We start from the raw sequence: 18,654 nt of genomic DNA, 5'->3' as shown, positions 1-18,654 counted from the left end.
GGATGTTTCGGGGGGCATTATTGCCCCCTTCCTCAATCGTCCGCCCTTTGCGTCGCACTCGGGCCAAAACCATTCACATGGATCCAATCATCTTAAATATCTGCAGAGCAAGAGTGTAACGGGTGGCATCGCCATATGAAACAAAAATCGATTTAATATCATTTCAGGAAAGCAGAATTTCTTCTCAGGGAAACGATTTGAATGGTGTGTGAAGTCTCAACTCTCCAGAATATGATTTTCTCGTTGCTCTCCCTGCAGGGTTTCCCCCAGAGAGGGTTCCACTCCCAGGTCTCGATCCTCATTCCCCCATGTTGGGCCTATTGGCCTCGTCCTGCGTCGAAGTTCCTTGTATGACGGTGTTCCCTTGTGTGATGCTGAATACTCGTTGCAGTGTTTGGCGGCCGTGGAAATGTAGTTCGCGGTAGCAATCTCATCCGGTTGCCGATTGCACGAGTCCGTTTTTCCTCATCGGTGGAGTGCAAAGTGTATTTAGTTGTTGATTTACCTCATAGTGCTTTGTGAATCTTCATCTCCTCATTTCCAATATGCGACGGATCCCTGAAAACGAACAGAGAATAAAACACGAGAACAGTGAGAAACGAGCGAGCGAGTGAGAGCACGTGGTGCGTGTTGTTGTGCTGACGCTGTACAGTGTACACTGTACACACAGCTGCGTTTTGTCCTCATTCGGTTCAGTCATTATACAATATTCTGTTGAGTCGTCTGCTGACCTTGATTTAAGATTCTGGTTGTACTGAAGTGTTCACTTGTAATACTTTGCCATTGTTTTGAAAGCGCAGTCATGACAGGCCGCAACAACAACCAACTACCGAACAACCTCCCGCAACTTCAAAACCTCATCAAGCGTGACCCCGAATCGTATTTCGAGGAGGTGAGATGTGGTGAATAACGGTTTGAGTTGTGTAAAAATGCATTTGATGAAAAACAGGATGAATAAGTGGTGATACACGGAGCACGTGACGGCATTAAACGTGGTGGCGTGTGTGGACGTGCTCTGATGACTGGTAATCGTTTGTAGAATATTTTGTGTTTTATTTTTAAATAGGAAGAGGTCAGTTGGCCTGACGCTGTTGTGTTATATCCACAGCTTTAAGGGAAACCATTCAAATTCTCACCAGGGATAACTGGTCCACAAAATCCTAGGAGCCTATCAAGTCTTGTCTTTACACGCACGAGCCAAGTCGCCTGTCAAATCCTGTCTTTACATGCACGAGCCAAGTAGCCTATCAAGTCTGGTCTTTACATGCACGAGCCAAGTAGCCTATCAAGTCTTGTCTTTACACGCACGAGCCAAGTAGCCTGTCAAGTCTGGTCTTTACACGCACGAGCCAAGTAGCCTATCAAGTCTTGTCTTTACACGCACGAGCCAAGTAGCCTGTCAAGTCTGGTCTTTACACGCACTAGCCAAGTAGCCTATCAAGTCTTGTCTTTACAGGCACGAGCCAAGTCGCCTGTCAAATCCTGTCTTTACACGCACGAGCCAAGTAGCCTATCAAGTCTGGTCTTTACAGGCACGAGCCAAGTCGCCTGTCAAATCCTGTCTTTACACGCACGAGCCAAGTAGCCTGTCAAGTCTGGTCTTTACACGCACTAGCCAAGTAGCCTATCAAGTCTTGTCTTTACAGGCACGAGCCAAGTCGCCTGTCAAATCCTGTCTTTACACGCACGAGCCAAGTAGCCTATCAAGTCTGGTCTTTACAGGCACGAGCCAAGTAGCCTATCAAGTCTTGTCTTTCCAGGCACGAGCCAAGTAGCCTGTCAAGTCTGGTCTTTACAGGCACGAGCCAAGTCGCCTATCAAGTCTTGTCTTTACAGGCACGAGCCAAGTAGCCTGTCAAGTCTGGTCTTTACAGGCACTAGCCAAGTAGCCTATCAAGTCTTGTCTTTACAGGCACGAGCCAAGTAGCCTGTCAAGTCTTGTCTTTACAGGCACGAGCCAAGTAGCCTATCAAGTCTGGTCTTTACAGGCACGAGCCAAGTAGCCTGTCAAGTCTTGTCTTTACAGGCACGAGCCAAGTCGCCTGTCAAGTCTTGTCTTTACAGGCACGAGCCAAGTAGCCTGTCAAGTCTTGTCTTTACAGGCACGAGCCAAGTAGCCTATCAAGTCTTGTCTTTACAGGCACGAGCCAAGTAGCCTATCAAGTCTTGTCTTTACAGGCACGAGCCAAGTAGCCTATCAAGTCTGGTCTTTACAGGCACGAGCCAAGTAGCCTGTCAAGTCTTGTCTTTACAGGCACGAGCCAAGTAGCCGATCAAGTCTGGTCTTTACAGGCACGAGCCAAGTAGCCTGTCAAGTCTTGTCTTTACAGGCACGAGACAAGTTGCCTGTCAAATCCTGTCTTTACACGCACGAGCCAAGTAGCCTATCAAGTCTTGTCTTTACAGGCACGAGCCAAGTAGCCTATCAAGTCTGGTCTTTACAGGCACTAGCCAAGTAGCCTGTCAAGTCTTGTCTTTACAGGCACGAGCCAAGTAGCCTGTCAAGTCTTGTCTTTACAGGCACGAGCCAAGTAGCCTGTCAAGTCTGGTCTTTACAGGCACTAGCCAAGTAGCCTATCAAGTCTGGTCTTTACAGGCACTAGCCAAGTAGCCTGTCAAGTCTTGTCTTTACAGGCACGAGCCAAGTTGCCTGTCAAGTCTTGTCTTTACATGCACGAGCCAAGTAGCCTGTCAAGTCTTGTCTTTACAGGCACGAGCCAAGTTGCCTGTCAAGTCTTGTCTTCACAGGCACTAGCGAAGTTGCCTATCAAGTCTGGTCTTTACAGGCACTAGCCAAGTTGCCTATCAAGTCTGGTCTTTACAGGCACCAGCCAAGTAGCCTGTCAAGTCTTGTCTTTACAGGCACTAGCTAAGTAGCCTGTCAAGTCTTGTCTTCACAAGCACAAGCCAAGTAGCCTATCAAGTCTTGTCTTTACAGGCACTAGTCAAGTAGCCTATCAAGTCTGGTCTTTACAGGCACTAGCCAAGTAGCCTATCAAGTCTGGTCTTTACAGGCACTAGCCAAGTGGCCTATCAAGTCTTGTCTTTACATGCACGAGCCAAGTAGCCTGTCAAGTCTTATCTTTACAGGCACGAGCCAAGTCGCCTGTCATGTCTTGTCTTTACAGCCACGAGCCAAGTAGCCTATCAAGTTTGGTCTTTACAGGCACTAGCCAAGTCGCCTATCAAGTCTTGTCTTTAATGCACTAGCCAAGTCGCCTGTCAAGTCTTGTCTTTGCAGGCACGAGCCAAGTCGCCTGTCAAGTCTGGTCCTTACAGGCACTAGCCAAGTAGCCTATCAAGTCTGGTCTTTACATGCACGAGCTGAGTAGCCTGTCAAGTCTTGTCTTTACAGGCACGAGCCAAGTAGCCTGTCAAGTCTGGTCTTTACAGGCACTAGCCAAGTGGCCTATCAAGTCTGGTCTTTACAGGCACTAGCCAAGTAGCCTGTCAAGTCTTGTCTTTACAGGCACGAGCCAAGTTGCCTGTCAAGTCTTGTCTTTACATGCACGAGCCAAGTAGCCTGTCAAGTCTTGTCTTTACAGGCACTAGCCAAGTAGCCTGTCAAGTCTTGTCTTTACATGCACGAGCCAAGTAGCCTATCAAGTCTGGTCTTTACAGGCACTAGCCAAGTAGCCTGTCAAGTCTTGTCTTTACAGGCACTAGCCAAGTTGCCTGTCAAGTCTGGTCTTTACAGGCACGAGCCAAGTAGCCTGTCAAGTCTTGTCTTTACAGGCACGAGCCAAGTAGCCTGTCAAGTCTTGTCTTTACAGGCACTAGCCAAGTAGCCTGTCAAGTCTTGTCTTTACATGCACGAGCCAAGTAGCCTATCAAGTCTGGTCTTTACAGGCACGAGCCAAGTAGCCTGTCAAGTCTTGTCTTTACAGGCACGAGCCAAGTAGCCTGTCAAGTCTTGTCTTTACAGGCACGAGCCAAGTAGCCTATCAAGTCTTGTCTTTACAGGCACTAGCCAAGTAGCCTATCAAGTCTGGTCTTTACATGCACGAGCCAAGTAGCCTATCAAGTCTGGTCTTTACAGGCACTAGCCAAGTAGCCTGTCAAGTCTTGTCTTTACATGCACGAGCCAAGTAGCCTGTCAAGTCTTGTCTTTACAGGCACTAGCCAAGTAGCCTGTCAAGTCTTGTCTTTACATGCACGAGCCAAGTCGCCTGTCAAGTCTTGTCTTTACAGGCACTAGCCAAGTAGCCTGTCAAGTCTTGTCTTTACAGGCACTAGCCAAGTTGCCTGTCAAGTCTGGTCTTTACAGGCACGAGCCAAGTAGCCTGTCAAGTCTTGTCTTTACAGGCACGAGCCAAGTAGCCTGTCAAGTCTGGTCTTTACAGGCACTAGCCAAGTAGCCTATCAAGTCTGGTCTTTACAGGCACTAGCCAAGTAGCCTGTCAAGTCTGGTCTTTACAGGCACTAGCCAAGTAGCCTATCAAGTCTGGTCTTTACAGGCACGAGCCAAGTCGCCTATCAAGTCTTGTCTTTACATGCACTAGCCAAGTAGCCTATCAAGTCTTGTCTTTACAAGCACGAGCCAAGTAGCCGATCAAGTCTGGTCTTTACAGGCACGAGCCAAGTAGCCTATCAAGTCTTGTCTTTACAAGCACGAGCCAAGTAGCCTATGAAGTCTTGTCTTGACAGGCACGAGCCAAGTAGCCTGTCAAGTCTGGTCTTTACAGGCACGAGCTAAGTAGCCTGTCAAGTCTTGTCTTCAGAAGCACAAGCCAAGTTACCTATCAAGTCTTGTCTTTACAGGCACTAGTCAAATCGCCTATCAAGTCTGGTCTTTACAGGCACGAGCCAAGTAGCCTATCAAGTCTTGTCTTTACATGCACTAGCCAAGTAGCCTATCAAGTCTGGTCTTTACAGGCACGAGCCAAGTAGCCTATCAAGTCTTGTCTTTACAGGCACGAGCCAAGTAGCCTATCAAGTCTTGTCTTTACAGGCACGAGCCAAGTAGCCTATCAAGTCTTGTCTTTACAGGCACGAGCCAAGTAGCCTGTCAAGTCTTGTCTTTACAGGCACGAGCCAAGTAGCCTATCAAGTCTTGTCTTTACAGGCACGAGCCAAGTAGCCTATCAAGTCTTGTCTTTACAGGCACGAGCCAAGTAGCCTATCAAGTCTTGTCTTTACAGGCACGAGCCAAGTAGCCTATCAAGTCTGGTCTTTACAGGCACGAGCCAAGTAGCCTGTCAAGTCTTGTCTTTACAGGCACGAGCCAAGTAGCCTATCAAGTCTTGTCTTTACAGGCACGAGCCAAGTAGCCTGTCAAGTCTTGTCTTTACAGGCACGAGCCAAGTAGCCTGTCAAGTCTTGTCTTTACAGGCACGAGCCAAGTAGCCTGTCAAGTCTTGTCTTTACAGGCACTAGCCAAGTAGCCTATCAAGTCTTGTCTTTACAGGCACGAGCCAAGTAGCCTATCAAGTCTTGTCTTTACAGGCACGAGCCAAGTAGCCCATCAAGTCTTGTCTTTACATGCACTAGCCAAGTAGCCTATCAAGTCTGGTCTTTACAGGCACTAGCCAAGTAGCCTATCAAGTCTTGTCTTTACAGGCACGAGCCAAGTAGCCTATCAAGTCTTGTCTTTACAGGCACGAGCCAAGTAGCCTATCAAGTCTGGTCTTTACAGGCACGAGCCAAGTAGCCTGTCAAGTCTTGTCTTTACAGGCACGAGCCAAGTAGCCTGTCAAGTCTGGTCTTTACAGGCACTAGCCAAGTAGCCTATCAAGTCTGGTCTTTACAGGCACGAGCCAAGTAGCCTATCAAGTCTGGTCTTTACAGGCACTAGCCAAGTAGCCTATCAAGTCTTGTCTTTACAGGCACGAGCCAAGTAGCCTATCAAGTCTGGTCTTTACAGGCACTAGCCAAGTAGCCTATCAAGTCTGGTCTTTACACGCACGAGCCAAGTAGCCTGTCAAGTCTGGTCTTTACAGGCACTAGCCAAGTAGCCTATCAAGTCTGGTCTTTACAGGCACGAGCCAAGTAGCCTATCAAGTCTTGTCTTTACAGGCACGAGCCAAGTAGCCTATCAAGTTTGGTCTTTACAGGCACTAGCCAAGTAGCCTATCAAGTCTTGTCTTTAATGCACTAGCCAAGTAGCCTCTCAAGTCTTGTCTTTACAGGCACGAGCCAAGTAGCCTATCAAGTCTTGTTTTTACAAGCACGAGCCAAGTAGCCTATCAAGTCTGGTCTTTACAGGCACTAGCCAAGTAGCCTATCAAGTCTGGTCTTTACACGCACGAGCCAAGTAGCCTGTCAAGTCTTGTCTTTACATGCACGAGCCAAGTAGCCTGTCAAGTCTTGTCTTTACAGGCACGAGCCAAGTAGCCTATCAAGTCTTGTCTTTACAGGCACTAGCCAAGTAGCCTATCAAGTCTGGTCTTTACAGGCACGAGCCAAGTAGCCTATCAAGTCTTGTCTTTACAGGCACGAGCCAAGTAGCCTGTCAAGTCTTGTCTTTACAGGCACGAGCCAAGTAGCCTGTCAAGTCTTGTCTTTACAGGCACGAGCCAAGTAGCCTATCAAGTCTTGTCTTTACAGGCACGAGCCAAGTAGCCTGTCAAGTCTTGTCTTTACAGGCACGAGCCAAGTAGCCTGTCAAGTCTGGTCTTTACAGGCACTAGCCAAGTAGCCTATCAAGTCTGGTCTTTACAGGCACTAGCCAAGTAGCCTGTCAAGTCTTGTCTTTACAGGCACGAGCCAAGTAGCCTATCAAGTCTGGTCTTTACAGGCACTAGCCAAGTAGCCTATCAAGTCTTGTCTTTACAGGCACGAGCCAAGTAGCCTATCAAGTCTTGTCTTTACAGGCACGAGCCAAGTAGCCTATCAAGTCTTGTCTTTACAGGCACGAGCCAAGTAGCCTGTCAAGTCTTGTCTTTACAGGCACGAGCCAAGTAGCCTGTCAAGTCTTGTCTTTACAGGCACGAGCCAAGTTGCCTGTCAAGTCTGGTCTTTACAGGCACGAGCCAAGTAGCCTATCAAGTCTTGTCTTTACAGGCACTAGCCAAGTAGCCTATAAAGTCTGGTCTTTACAGGCACTAGCCAAGTAGCCTATCAAGTCTGGTCTTTACAGGCACGAGCCAAGTAGCCTATCAAGTCTTGTCTTTACAGGCACGAGCCAAGTAGCCTATCAAGTCTTGTCTTTACATGCACTAGCCAAGTAGCCTATCAAGTCTTGTCTTTACAGGCACGAGCCAAGTAGCCTATCAAGTCTTGTCTTTACAAGCACGAGCCAAGTAGCCTATCAAGTCTTGTCTTTACAGGCACTAGCCAAGTAGCCTGTCAAGTCTTGTCTTTACAGGCACTAGCCAAGTAGCCTATCAAGTCTTGTCTTTACAGGCACAAGCCAAGTAGCCTATCAAGTCTTGTCTTTACAGGCACGAGCCAAGTAGCCTATCAAGTCTTGTCTTTACATGCACTAGCCAAGTAGCCTATCAAGTCTTGTCTTTACAGGCACTAGCCAAGTAGCCTATCAAGTCTTGTCTTTACAGGCACGAGCCAAGTAGCCTATCAAGTCTTGTCTTTACAGGCACGAGCCAAGTAGCCTATCAAGTCTTGTCTTTACAGGCACGAGCCAAGTAGCCTATCAAGTCTTGTCTTTACAGGCACTAGCCAAGTAGTCTATCAAGTCTTGTCTTTACAGGCACTAGCCAAGTAGTCTATCAAGTCTGGTCTTTACAGGCACTAGCCAAGTAGCCTATCAAGTCTTGTCTTTACAGGCACGAGCCAAGTAGCCTATCAAGTCTTGTCTTTACAGGCACGAGCCAAGTAGCCTATCAAGTCTTGTCTTTACATGCACTAGCCAAGTAGCCTATCAAGTCTTGTATTTGCAGGAACTTGCTTAGTGGCCTATCAAGTCTTGTCTTTACAGGCACTAGCCAAGTGGCCTATCAAGTCTTGTATTTGCAGGCACTGTCCAAGTAGCCTATCAAGTCCTGTCTTTACAGGCACTGTCCAAGTAGCCTGTCAAGTCTTGTCTTTACAGGTACTAGCCAAGTAGCCTGTCAAGTCTTGTCTTTACATGCACTAGCCAAGTAGCCTCTCAAGTCTTGTCTTTACAGGCACGAGCCAAGTAGCCTATCAAGTCTTGTCTTTACAGGCACTAGCCAAGTGGCCTATCAAGTCTTGTCTTTGCAGGCACTCGTCAAGTGGCCTGTCAAATCCTGTCTTTACACGCACTAGCCAAGTTGCCTATCATGTCTTGTCTTCACAAGCACAAGCCAAGTCGCCTGTCAAATCCTGTCTTTACATGCACTTGCCAAGTGGCCTATCAAGTCTGGTCTTTACAGGCACTAGCCAAGTAGCCTGTCAAGTCGTGTCTTTACAGGCACTAGACAAGTAGCCTATCAAGTCTTGTCTTTACAGGCACGAGCCAAGTCGCCTATCAAGTCTTTTCTTTACAGGCACGAGCCAAGTAGCCTATTAAGTCTTTTCTTTACAGGCACTAGCCAAGTGGCCTATCAAGTCTTGTCTTTACAGGCACTAGCCAAGTAGCCTATAAAGTCTTTTCTTTACAGGCACTAGCCAAATAGCCTATCAAGTCTTGTCTTTACAGGCACTCGCCAAGTCGCCTATCAAGTCTTGTATTTGCAGGAACTTGCTTAGTGGCCTATCAAGTCTTGTCTTTACAGGCACTAGCCAAGTGGCCTATCAAGTCTTGTATTTGCAGGCACGAGCCAAGTAGCCTATCAAGTCTTGTCTTTACAGGCACTAGCCAAGTAGCCTATAAAGTCTTTTCTTTACAGGCACTAGCCAAGTGGCCTATCAAATCCTGTCTTTACATACACTAGCCAAGTAGCCTATCAAGTCCTGTCTTTGCAGGCACGAGACAAGTGGCCTATCAAGTCTTGTCTTTGCAGGCACTATCCAAGTAGCCTATCAAGTCCTGTCTTTACAGGCACTAGCCAAGTCGCCTATCAAGTCCTGTCTTTGCAGGCACTATCCAAGTTGCCTATCAAGTCCTGTCTTTGCAGGCACTAGCCAAGTAGCCTATCAAGTCCTGTCTTTGCAGGCACTATCCAAGTTGCCTATCAAGTCCTGTCTTTGCAGGCACTAGCCAAGTAGCCTATCAAGTCCTGTCTTTGCAGGCACTATCCAAGTAGCCTATCAAGTCCTGTCTTTGCAGGCACTCGCCAAGTAGCCTATCAAGTCCTGTCTTTACAGGCACTAGCCAAGTAGCCTATCAAGTCTTGTCTTTGCAGGCACTATCCAAGTAGCCTATCAAGTCCTGTCTTTGCAGGCACTAGCCAAGTAGCCTATCAAGTCCTGTCTTTGCAGGCACTATCCAAGTAGCCTATCAAGTCCTGTCTTTGCAGGCACTATCCAAGTAGCCTATCAAGTCCTGTCTTTGCAGGCACTATCCAAGTAGCCTATCAAGTCCTGTCTTTGCAGGCACTATCCAAGTCGCCTATCAAGTCTTGTCTTTGCAGGCACGAGCCAAGTCGCCTGTCAAGTCTTGTCTTTACAGGCACTAGCCAAGTAGCCTGTCAAGTCTTGTCTTCACAAGCACGAGCCAAGTAGCCTGTCAAGTCTTGTCTTTACAGGCACTAGCCAAGTGGCCTATCAAGTCTTTTCTTTACAGGCACAAGCCAAGTGGCCTATCAAATCCTGTCTTTACAGGCACTAGACAAGTGGCCTATCAAATCCTGTCTTTGCATACACTAGCCAAGTAGCCTGTCAAGTCTTTTCTTTACAGGCACGAACCAAGTTGCCAATCAAGTCTTGTCTTTACAGGCACGAGCCAAGTAGCCTGTCAAGTCTTGTCTTTACAGGCACTAGACAAGTAGCCTATCAAGTCTTGTCTTTACAGGCACTAGACAAGTAGCCTGTCAAGTCTTGTCTTTACAAGCACGAGCCAAGTTGCCTGTCAAGTCTTGTCTTTACAGGCACTAGCCAAGTAGCCAATCAAGTCTTGTCTTTACAGGCACGAGCCAAGTAGCCTGTCAAGTCTTGTCTTTACAGGCACTAGACAAGTCGCCTGTCAAGTGTGGTGGAGCGGGCCTGCGGGGGCAGGGCATGATGTGGAGGAGTGGTCGGCGTGATCACATGGGTGCAAGGGATATAGGAGTGCGCGCCGCCTGAGGTGTTGGAGTGGTTGCCGTAGTCGCCGCGGCTCGTGAGTGCATTGAGTACGTCATAAAGGAGAGTTGCGGGCAACGTACGCTCGCGCTCCCGCTTGTGCAACAAAGCCGGGCTTGACTGTTCCCCCGCTCTTGTCTGCCTTCGAAGCACCACTATCACGACACCACATCAAGTCTTGTCTTTACAAGCACGAGCCAAGTAGCCTGTCAAGTCTTGTCTTTCCAGGCACTAGCCAAGTAGCCTATCAAGTCTTTTCTTTACAGGCACTAGCCAAGTGGCCTATCAAATCCTGTCTTTACATACACTAGCCAAGTGGCCTATCAAGTCCTGTCTTTTCAGGCACTAGACAAGTGGCCTATCAAATCCTGTCTTTACATACACTAGCCAAGTAGCCTATCAAGTCCTGTCTTTACAGGCACTAGCCAAGTGGCCTATCAAATCCTGTCTTTACATACACTAGCCAAGTAGCCTATCAAGTCCTGTCTTTACAGGCACTATCCAAGTAGCCTATCAAGTCCTGTCTTTACAGGCACTAGCCAAGTCGCCTATCAAGTCCTGTCTTTGCAGGCACTATCCAAGTAGCCTATCAAGTCCTGTCTTTACAGGCACTAGCCAAGTAGCCTATCAAGTCCTGTCTTTGCAGGCACTATCCAAGTGGCCTATCAAGTCCTGTCTTTGCAGGCACTCGCCAAGTGGCCTATCAAGTCCTGTCTTTACAGGCACTAGCCAAGTAGCCTATCAAGTCTTGTCTTTGCAGGCACTATCCAAGTAGCCTATCAAGTCCTGTCTTTGCAGGCACTAGCCAAGTCGCCTATCAAGTCCTGTCTTTGCAGGCACTAGCCAAGTAGCCTATCAAGTCCTGTCTTTGCAGGCACTATCCAAGTAGCCTATCAAGTCCTGTCTTTGCAGGCACTATCCAAGTAGCCTATCAAGTCCTGTCTTTACAGGCACTAGCCAAGTAGCCTATCAAGTCCTGTCTTTGCAGGCACTCGCCAAATAGCCTATCAAGTCTTGTCTTTACAGGCACTCGCCAAGTAACCTGTCAAGACTTGTCTTTACAGGAACTTGCTTAGTAGCCTATCAAGTCTTGTATTTGCAGGCACTTGCCTAGTAGTCTGTCAAGTCTTGTATTTGCAGGCACTTGCCTAGTAGTCTGTCAAGTCTTGTCTTGTCTTGTCATAGTCCCTCAACTGTTTTGAAAGCCATGTAATGATCGTGTGTTGAAGACTAAATCAAACTCAGTCAAAATTAAAAGGTTATCTATGTTTTTACACAATGTAAAAATGCCTTTCTGAAGACACAGCAGTCTTCCTCTGTGTTTAATCAAGGCTACTATACAGTTGGTTTTTTTCCTTTTCATCTATATGCCTGATGTTAGCTTAATAGTTAGGGTGGTGGGCTTTGGATCCTATGGTCCTGAGTTCAAATCCCACTCAGCTGTTGAATTGATACCAGCTGGGGTTAACTTGGCCTGTCATCCTTCCGAGGTCGGCAAAATGAGTGCCAGCATGCTTGTATACTGTGTTGGAGTGGCGACCCGTCCAAGATTGCGCCCGGTAGCCAAGGAGACTGCTTAAGCAGCACCAACACTCTGCACAGAGTATGGTCCCAATCTCCTCCTTTTACATATAAAAAAAGAAAAGCGCAATCGGAGATGGCAGACCCTCGCCGAGACACTTGTGTGGTGTTTGTGTACTGGTGTTACATCGTTAATAAGAGACATCATTAGAACTGCAGCTTTATAAATGCTGGCAGTGATGACTGATTCAGCCATTTTAGAGATTTTTGAAGGTTTTAAAAAAATACAAACAAAAAAAAACACCAATATGGTCGCCGAATCACGTGACCAATAACGTCATCAAAAAATTTTTGTGGACCATTTTATCCTTGGATGACCCTCAAAAATTTACATAATGATTGGATGTAGCATTCTACATCTGTAATTATGACGTCATAACAAAGGTAACGATGTCATAAAAAAAATCGAACTCATTCCCCTCTGAGTACTTGCTATGTATCGAGTTTAAATTTTTTTTTTTTGGTGCGGTTTCAGAGATAGAGGTCCAAAGTTTTTCCATTTTTCCAACATGGTTGCTACATCACGTGACCTATGACGTTATAATTAACATTAAAACATTCTATATGAGTAGTCGCACCAATGATGAAAATTTAGTCTCGATCCGACAAGTGTTTGCGGAAAAAAAACACGAAAGTTCTGTACGGATAACCAAACAAACAAACAAATGAAAAATCACTCATTGAGTGACAACTTGGTGAAACGGAATGGCACTCCAGAACATACCTTCGCCAGGCTGATTAGTTTACATTTTGTATGCCACTGCTTGGTCGGATCTGATTCCGGACCTTAAACAAAATCAAATTGGCTTGTTCTTGTCACCTAACCAACTCTTCCACCTCGTTTTGTCACAAGTCGTTCACAACGTTTTGAGATTTTGTGCTGTATATCATTTTTGGCCCCATCTCTCAGTGGTGAAGAACCAGTTGATTCTTGTATCCAATCTGGATTCAGATCTTCACCAAAATTGAATTGGTTCTTGCTCATGGCACTCCCAACCTGTCCACCAAGATTTGTGTGACTCCATCCATAACATTTTGAAATATTGTGCTATCTATCGTTTTTGGCCCGACCTCTCAATGGTGAAGAATCACAAAAAAAATTCTCAGATCCGGATTCGCATTCGGATCTTCACCAAAATCAAGTGTTGCTGTCCTTATCCGGTCACCTACACACACAAAATAAATTCAGAACGATTACTTGAAAACTGTGGCCAAAAATTGTGTGACAAACAGACAAATGCCACAGGTTAACATACTTCGTAAAAAAAATTTTTGCCAAGTAACAAACGGACCCAAATGCAATACCCTCTCCTTTGGTGAGGGTAACCTCGGTTGGTGGTGTAATGGTTGGAGCATCTGCTCTAAGTCTGGGAAGTCAGTTGTTCAAACCCCTGGTAAGTCATACCAAATACGTTACAAATCGTACCTTCTGCTTCCTTGCTTTACGCACAGCATTTGAAAAGGATGGAGTATGGGTAAAGCCTTGTGTTGGCGTAGTGGTTAGGGTAGCGGCTTGGGATCCAAAAGGTCCTGAGTTCAAGCCCCGTTGGTCGCTTGAATTAATACACACCAGGAAGTTGACTCAGCCTGTCATCCTTCCGAGGTTGGCGAAGTGAGTACCAGTGTACTGGGCCCGGTGTATGCCCCGGTTAGAATAGGTGTATCGTATCCCTGTGTCGTAAGAGGCGACCAGGGTTGCGTCAGGAAGGGCATCCGGCGTAAAACCTGTGCCAAATCATTATGCGGATCATAACGGATGATCCGCTGTGGCGACCCCTAATGGGAGCAGCCGAAAGAAGAAGAACAAGAAGAAGCATAGACTTTGATAGGCCTAATGACCTCCTCCTGCATTGAAGTTCCTTGCAATGGAACTCATTTAAGCCCTGCAACAGTTTTATAATCTACTGTCAAGTCTAGAGATTACTCATAAATGTTGGATTATCCACCTGTTTTATCACTGTTGTACCATCTCGGTGATTTCTGATAGTAAAGCAGCACCATGTTGTTCGGCAGCTGCAGTTACCTGTATAAACAGTCTACCATACCACTTGGTGTCATTGTGCATGGATCTCCATACTTTAAATCGTTGTAACAGATGTCTGCAGTATGTTCAGCAACATTACAGGTTTAATTCAGGTCCAGGTGTTAAAAAAACAAAACAAAACAAAAAACTCCAAACTATGAGAAGCACGCCATAAAGGCTTGGTTTATAGATGAGACGTTTACTGCTCTTGCCTATGTGAAACATACCTGTGCATTGGTAAACGTGTACATGTTCATGATCCAGTGACGGGGCGAAGAAGCAAACCAAGTTTGTTTGTTTTTTGATGGCGGTAGAGGTAGAGCAGGGCCTTTTATCAGTGTTGTCCCATAATGTGTTTAGTTATTGGATGATAAGATGTGCAGAATAGGAATAATTATAATTGTGAAAATGTAAATCGTAGATACCTAATTTCATACACTTTGAAGAATGATCATCGTTATTTAAACGTCTTCATATGATGAAAAGCCATGGTAGCTTTTGTTACTTTAAATGATGTGATGGTGTGGATAGTAAGTGTCTGGCCTGGCAGGATAGTCGAGAAGTTTGCATGCTTGCCTCTGAGCTGTTTTGCCTGGGTTTGAATCAAGTCCAAGGCATTCGTGGCAAACTGCACCCACATGCTGCAAATGAAAGAAGTGTCCTAATTGGACAAATGAAGGCAATCATGCTGCAGTGCAACTGGGTTCTGTGCTGGTGTTTTACCTCTGCCACTGAAGGTGGATGAAGGTTATGCTTTCACCTGTTTGTCTCTCTCTTTCTCTCTTTCTCTCTTTCTCTCTTTCTCTCTTTTTTTTCCTCTTTCCACAATATCTCAAAACGTTTTGGACGGCTTCGGAAGAAACTTTGTGGAAACGTTGGGCCTTTGGCTAGGAAAAAAGTGATTAGACTTTGGTGATGATCCGGATCAGGACACTATAATTTTTAAAAGTGATTTTTCACCATTGAGCGATAGGACCAAAATCGATATATTGTTGTGGTGCCGGGTTCGGTAGCAAGGACGAACGCCAGACGGAACAGTTGGGCCGTCTCCGACCGAACACAGGAATTGAAAGGTGGTCACCCCGGATAACTCCGGAGTTGACGGGTCACTTAAGGACCATGCTCGCCAATTCTCTGACGGCGTGGTGTAGGGTCAATAGCCAAATTTCAATATACCTAAGTACCCACATCGTCAAATTACCGGGGAAGTCACACCCTCAACAGACTCTGTCGAACCGGGTCGCTCTAGCGATGTAACCGAGCGGAATTACCAAAGTCCGTCGGACCCAATGACAACTAACGGCACCGACGGCCTCACTATTTCCCAATACGCACCGTGCTGGGTCAATGGTAGAAACGACAGGCAACGAACTGGAACATTTAACAAGAGGGTTTATTTATAAGGGAGGGAGACACAGAGCAGACTTGATCACAAATAAAATGCAATGTACAATGAAAAGAAAACGCTCAACAATTCTACTCAACAGACTGGCGACACACACACACACACACACACACACACACACACACACACACACACACACACACACACACACACACACACACACACACACACACACACGAAATGGACCCTGTCGGGTCTGTATTCGGTCCCTCATCCCAGGAGGGAAAGGCGAGCTGGGGACCAGGGTCTTGTTGGTACCTGGCCGCCTCGTGCGGTTCGGCCCGCGACTGCACGTGTGGGACCCGTGGTCCGTAGGAGCTTGGATGTCAAGCAGCAGAGACTCCAGACTCGGCGACCACCAAGACCAAGATCGCTTAAACCAAGACCAAGCCACGACGCCAGACCAAAAGCAATGGCCACGAACACTGCTCTCACGCTCTTCCTAGAGCAAAAAGGCCACGGAGACTCACACTCTGGTCCTGGCAACCACTCTTCTCTCCTCTTCGGACCGGGCGAACACTTCATCTGGCTTGATGGGGCCGCTCTGAGGTGATCAGCCTCCTGATTGGACGAGGCGTCTCGGGGGGGGGGTGTCGAGGCGTCTTGGGGGGGGGGGTGTCGAGACGTCTCGGAGCCCCGCCCCCGAAGAGGCTCTGCTGTAGTTTTCGGCACTCTGGCCTCCCATTGGCCGGAGCGCCTTGGCCCTGCTCGCCCTTCGCCCATTGGCTGGAGGAAACGCTCCATGCCCTTCCTCAGAGCGGAGCCTCAATCTGATGCGATGGAGGCTCCGCCCACGCCTTCAGCCAAAATACGTGGGCGATGGGGTTGGTGGTGCGAAGAAGTGAAGGGGATTGATGGAAGATGTAAAAAAAACTAACTTTAAAGAAACTTCGCAGCACACATGTAATTCCCGTTAGACATAGGGGATGGGGCCCTAACTATAAACACATACTTATCAAAATAACAGAACTTAGGGACTGCTGTCTGTGTGCAAATGGCTTCCAGATTCGTAACAATAAATAGCACGTTTGCGCTTCGCGTTGCATGCCGAAACACCCCAGCTCACAATGTCCTTTGTTTCCCCTGGTATGTGCGTGCGTGTGTGTGCATCTCGTCTATAATTCCAAAACCATGAAACCTTCCAGCCTGAATCTTTCACCACAAAGACTGTGCTGAGTGGCCAGAGAGCTAACTATGGTTGGGGTGGTTTTTAGTGGTTGTTGTGAGGTAGAGGAAGTGCTGCAGCATTTGTGGTGAAGGTGTTGAAGAATTGTGAGTGGTTGAAGCAGTTTCAGTGAGGAGACTGAAGGGTTTGGTTGTGGTTGTGGAATTTGTGGTGAAGAGGTCAGGCCTAGGTTGTTGTGAGGAATTTTAGGGGGTGTTTGTAGTGATAGTGGTGAAGGTCTGAGGTGAGGCATCGGTTGGTTTATGGTGTGCCGTTTGAACAGGAACTTGGCGCGTGTATGCAAAAGAGCTGTGGATGTTGCTCTGCCTTCTCGACGCTCTGCCGATAGCGGTACTGATATGGCGTGGTTTGTGTATGAAATGAAGATAGGGGATTGAAGACCTAACTGAAAGCCCTATGCAATGCATCTTGATTCGTTTACCCACTAGACATGTGGAAAGATCTAACTAAATGAATACTCATGAGATAACTGTCTTAGGATCACTATATGTTGGGTGCTATTGCCTCAGAGGAATGCTGGTTTTGCAGAACCACAACACTAGCTGAATTTTTTTTTTCTTTGAAATATTGTCTGATTTTTTTTTCCAACCTATTCATGATGTGCTATTGTGGTTGTACCAGTTTTTGCAGCAGTATCAACATTACCAGGCATGGTTGCAAGTGTTACAACTGCAGTCTGAGAAACCATATACAGAGCTGGGGTGTCTGGTCACCTTCATAGCACAGGTAAGTGGTGAGCAGTCTGTTTTGTGTAGAAAATAGTGCATTGATGTTTATTGGCATCATTTTAGCTTTTGGCATTTGGTGAATAATACCAGCATGGTTACCTCTGCCACCGAAGGTGGACAAAGGTTATGTTTTCACCCCGTGTCTGTCTGTCTGTGAACAGGATGTCTCAAAAAGTTGTTGACAAATTTGGTGGAGACGTTTGGTGTGACGGACAAAATGATTTTATTTTGGTGAAGATCTGAATCCAAATCCAAATCCTGATCTGGATATGAGAATATTTAGATCCCCGTGGAGGATCTCTAAGTTTTACTCACGTTGTTGTTCTTCATCTTCTTCTTGTGGACTTTTTTTTTCACAGCCTACAGTTTTCATCGAAACTTCCTGAAACTTGGCATATACATGTAAAAATTCCCTGCGCAGACAGTAACCATCTCCGATTTTGCAAATTCCTCCGAGAAAAAAAAGTTATGACGTCAAAATATCTCCGCTAATGGAAATCGCCGAAAAAATTATCTCCAAAAATAGCAAGCTTTTTGAATTCTGTTTGCGGGAATCGAACAGGGCATTAGCAGAGATGAATTATCGCACATATGATACAACACTATGACGTAATATCAATTTTTATGACGTCATTCCTATTTTTTGATATTTTTTGTTTCACAATCCAGAGTTTTCATCGGATCTTCGTGAAACTTACCATGTATATGCAGAAAGCCCACGCACAGGCAGTAACCATCTCCGATTTTGGAAATTCTTCCTCGAAAAAAAGTTGGCGTCATAATATCGCCACTAATGGAAATTGGCTATACCATAATCTCCGAAACTAGGCAAGCTGTTTGAATTTTGTTTGCGGGAATCAAGCCGGGCATTAGCACAGATAATTTATCGCAAACCTGATACATCACAATGGCGTCGTATTAGTTTTTATGACGTCATCATTAAGAGGACGAGGATCTTAGCCTATTTGAGCTTGTTTAAAGTGATTCTTAAGAATTGAGTGATAGGGACGGAGTGACCAATTTTATAAAGCGATTTATATCAAAAAGTTAAGTACGGATTTGGAAGAAACTTGGTGGACAGGTTTGGTGTATGACAAAGACGGATCAATTCGATTTTGGTGAAGGTCCGGGGGGGGGGAATGGGAATGTGGTGCGAGGAGAGGGAATGGGAAGGTGGTGTACCAGGTTATTACCTGTGTGATAAAATGTGCCCAAACAGCTTTCTAACTGCCGTGCTCTGTATAAAACTAAACGGTGCAAGCAGTCCCCCCCCCCACTCCAAGCATTCCTCCAACCTCCTCGTGGTCCATGCTAAACCTACATGCGCACCGTGATGCACTCAATCTTTCACTCGCACACATACATGGATTTTCCCACACCCTCACTGTGTGGAGGCACGTCTCACGTGGCTTCGATGCCGCAGCACGTCCACTTCCCACGAGGATTCGGTGCTGTAGAAGCAAATAGTTCACGAGACGGCCACATCACCTCCTCCACAGCGCCATGCACCACAAGCCTGAGTTCGAGTTTAGGTCACGTGCCTGTGAAACCTGCGCGCAGCACACACGTAACCAAGAACAGGCACGCGCACACCTCATGGCGAGTCATTTGTTTCCATTTCCACCACGTCCATGTATACTGTCTACAT

The 18,654-nt window shown here is 46.6% G+C and overlaps 1 protein-coding gene across 1 annotated transcript in view; it reads left to right on the top strand.

Moving 5' to 3' along the window:
* Positions 1 to 800: 800 nt before the first annotated feature.
* Positions 801 to 18,654, top strand: part of SDAD1 (SDA1 domain containing 1) — a 167,191-nt gene continuing 149,337 nt past the window's right edge. Inside the window, exons 1-2 of the mRNA XM_085887036.1 lie at positions 801 to 892; positions 16,900 to 17,004. Coding sequence (XP_085743162.1) covers positions 803 to 892; positions 16,900 to 17,004 — 195 coding nt within the window. The 5' untranslated portion in view covers positions 801 to 802. The remainder of the gene's footprint in view (positions 893 to 16,899; positions 17,005 to 18,654) is intronic.

This window comes from Eptatretus burgeri, chromosome 6, assembly GCF_056783735.1.
Source record: "Eptatretus burgeri isolate ZD-2024b chromosome 6, Ebu_testis_v1, whole genome shotgun sequence".
NCBI lineage: Eukaryota > Metazoa > Chordata > Myxini > Myxiniformes > Myxinidae > Eptatretus > Eptatretus burgeri.
The sequence above is the reverse complement of the archived record's forward strand: the minus strand, read 5'-3'. Positions and strand labels throughout refer to the sequence as shown.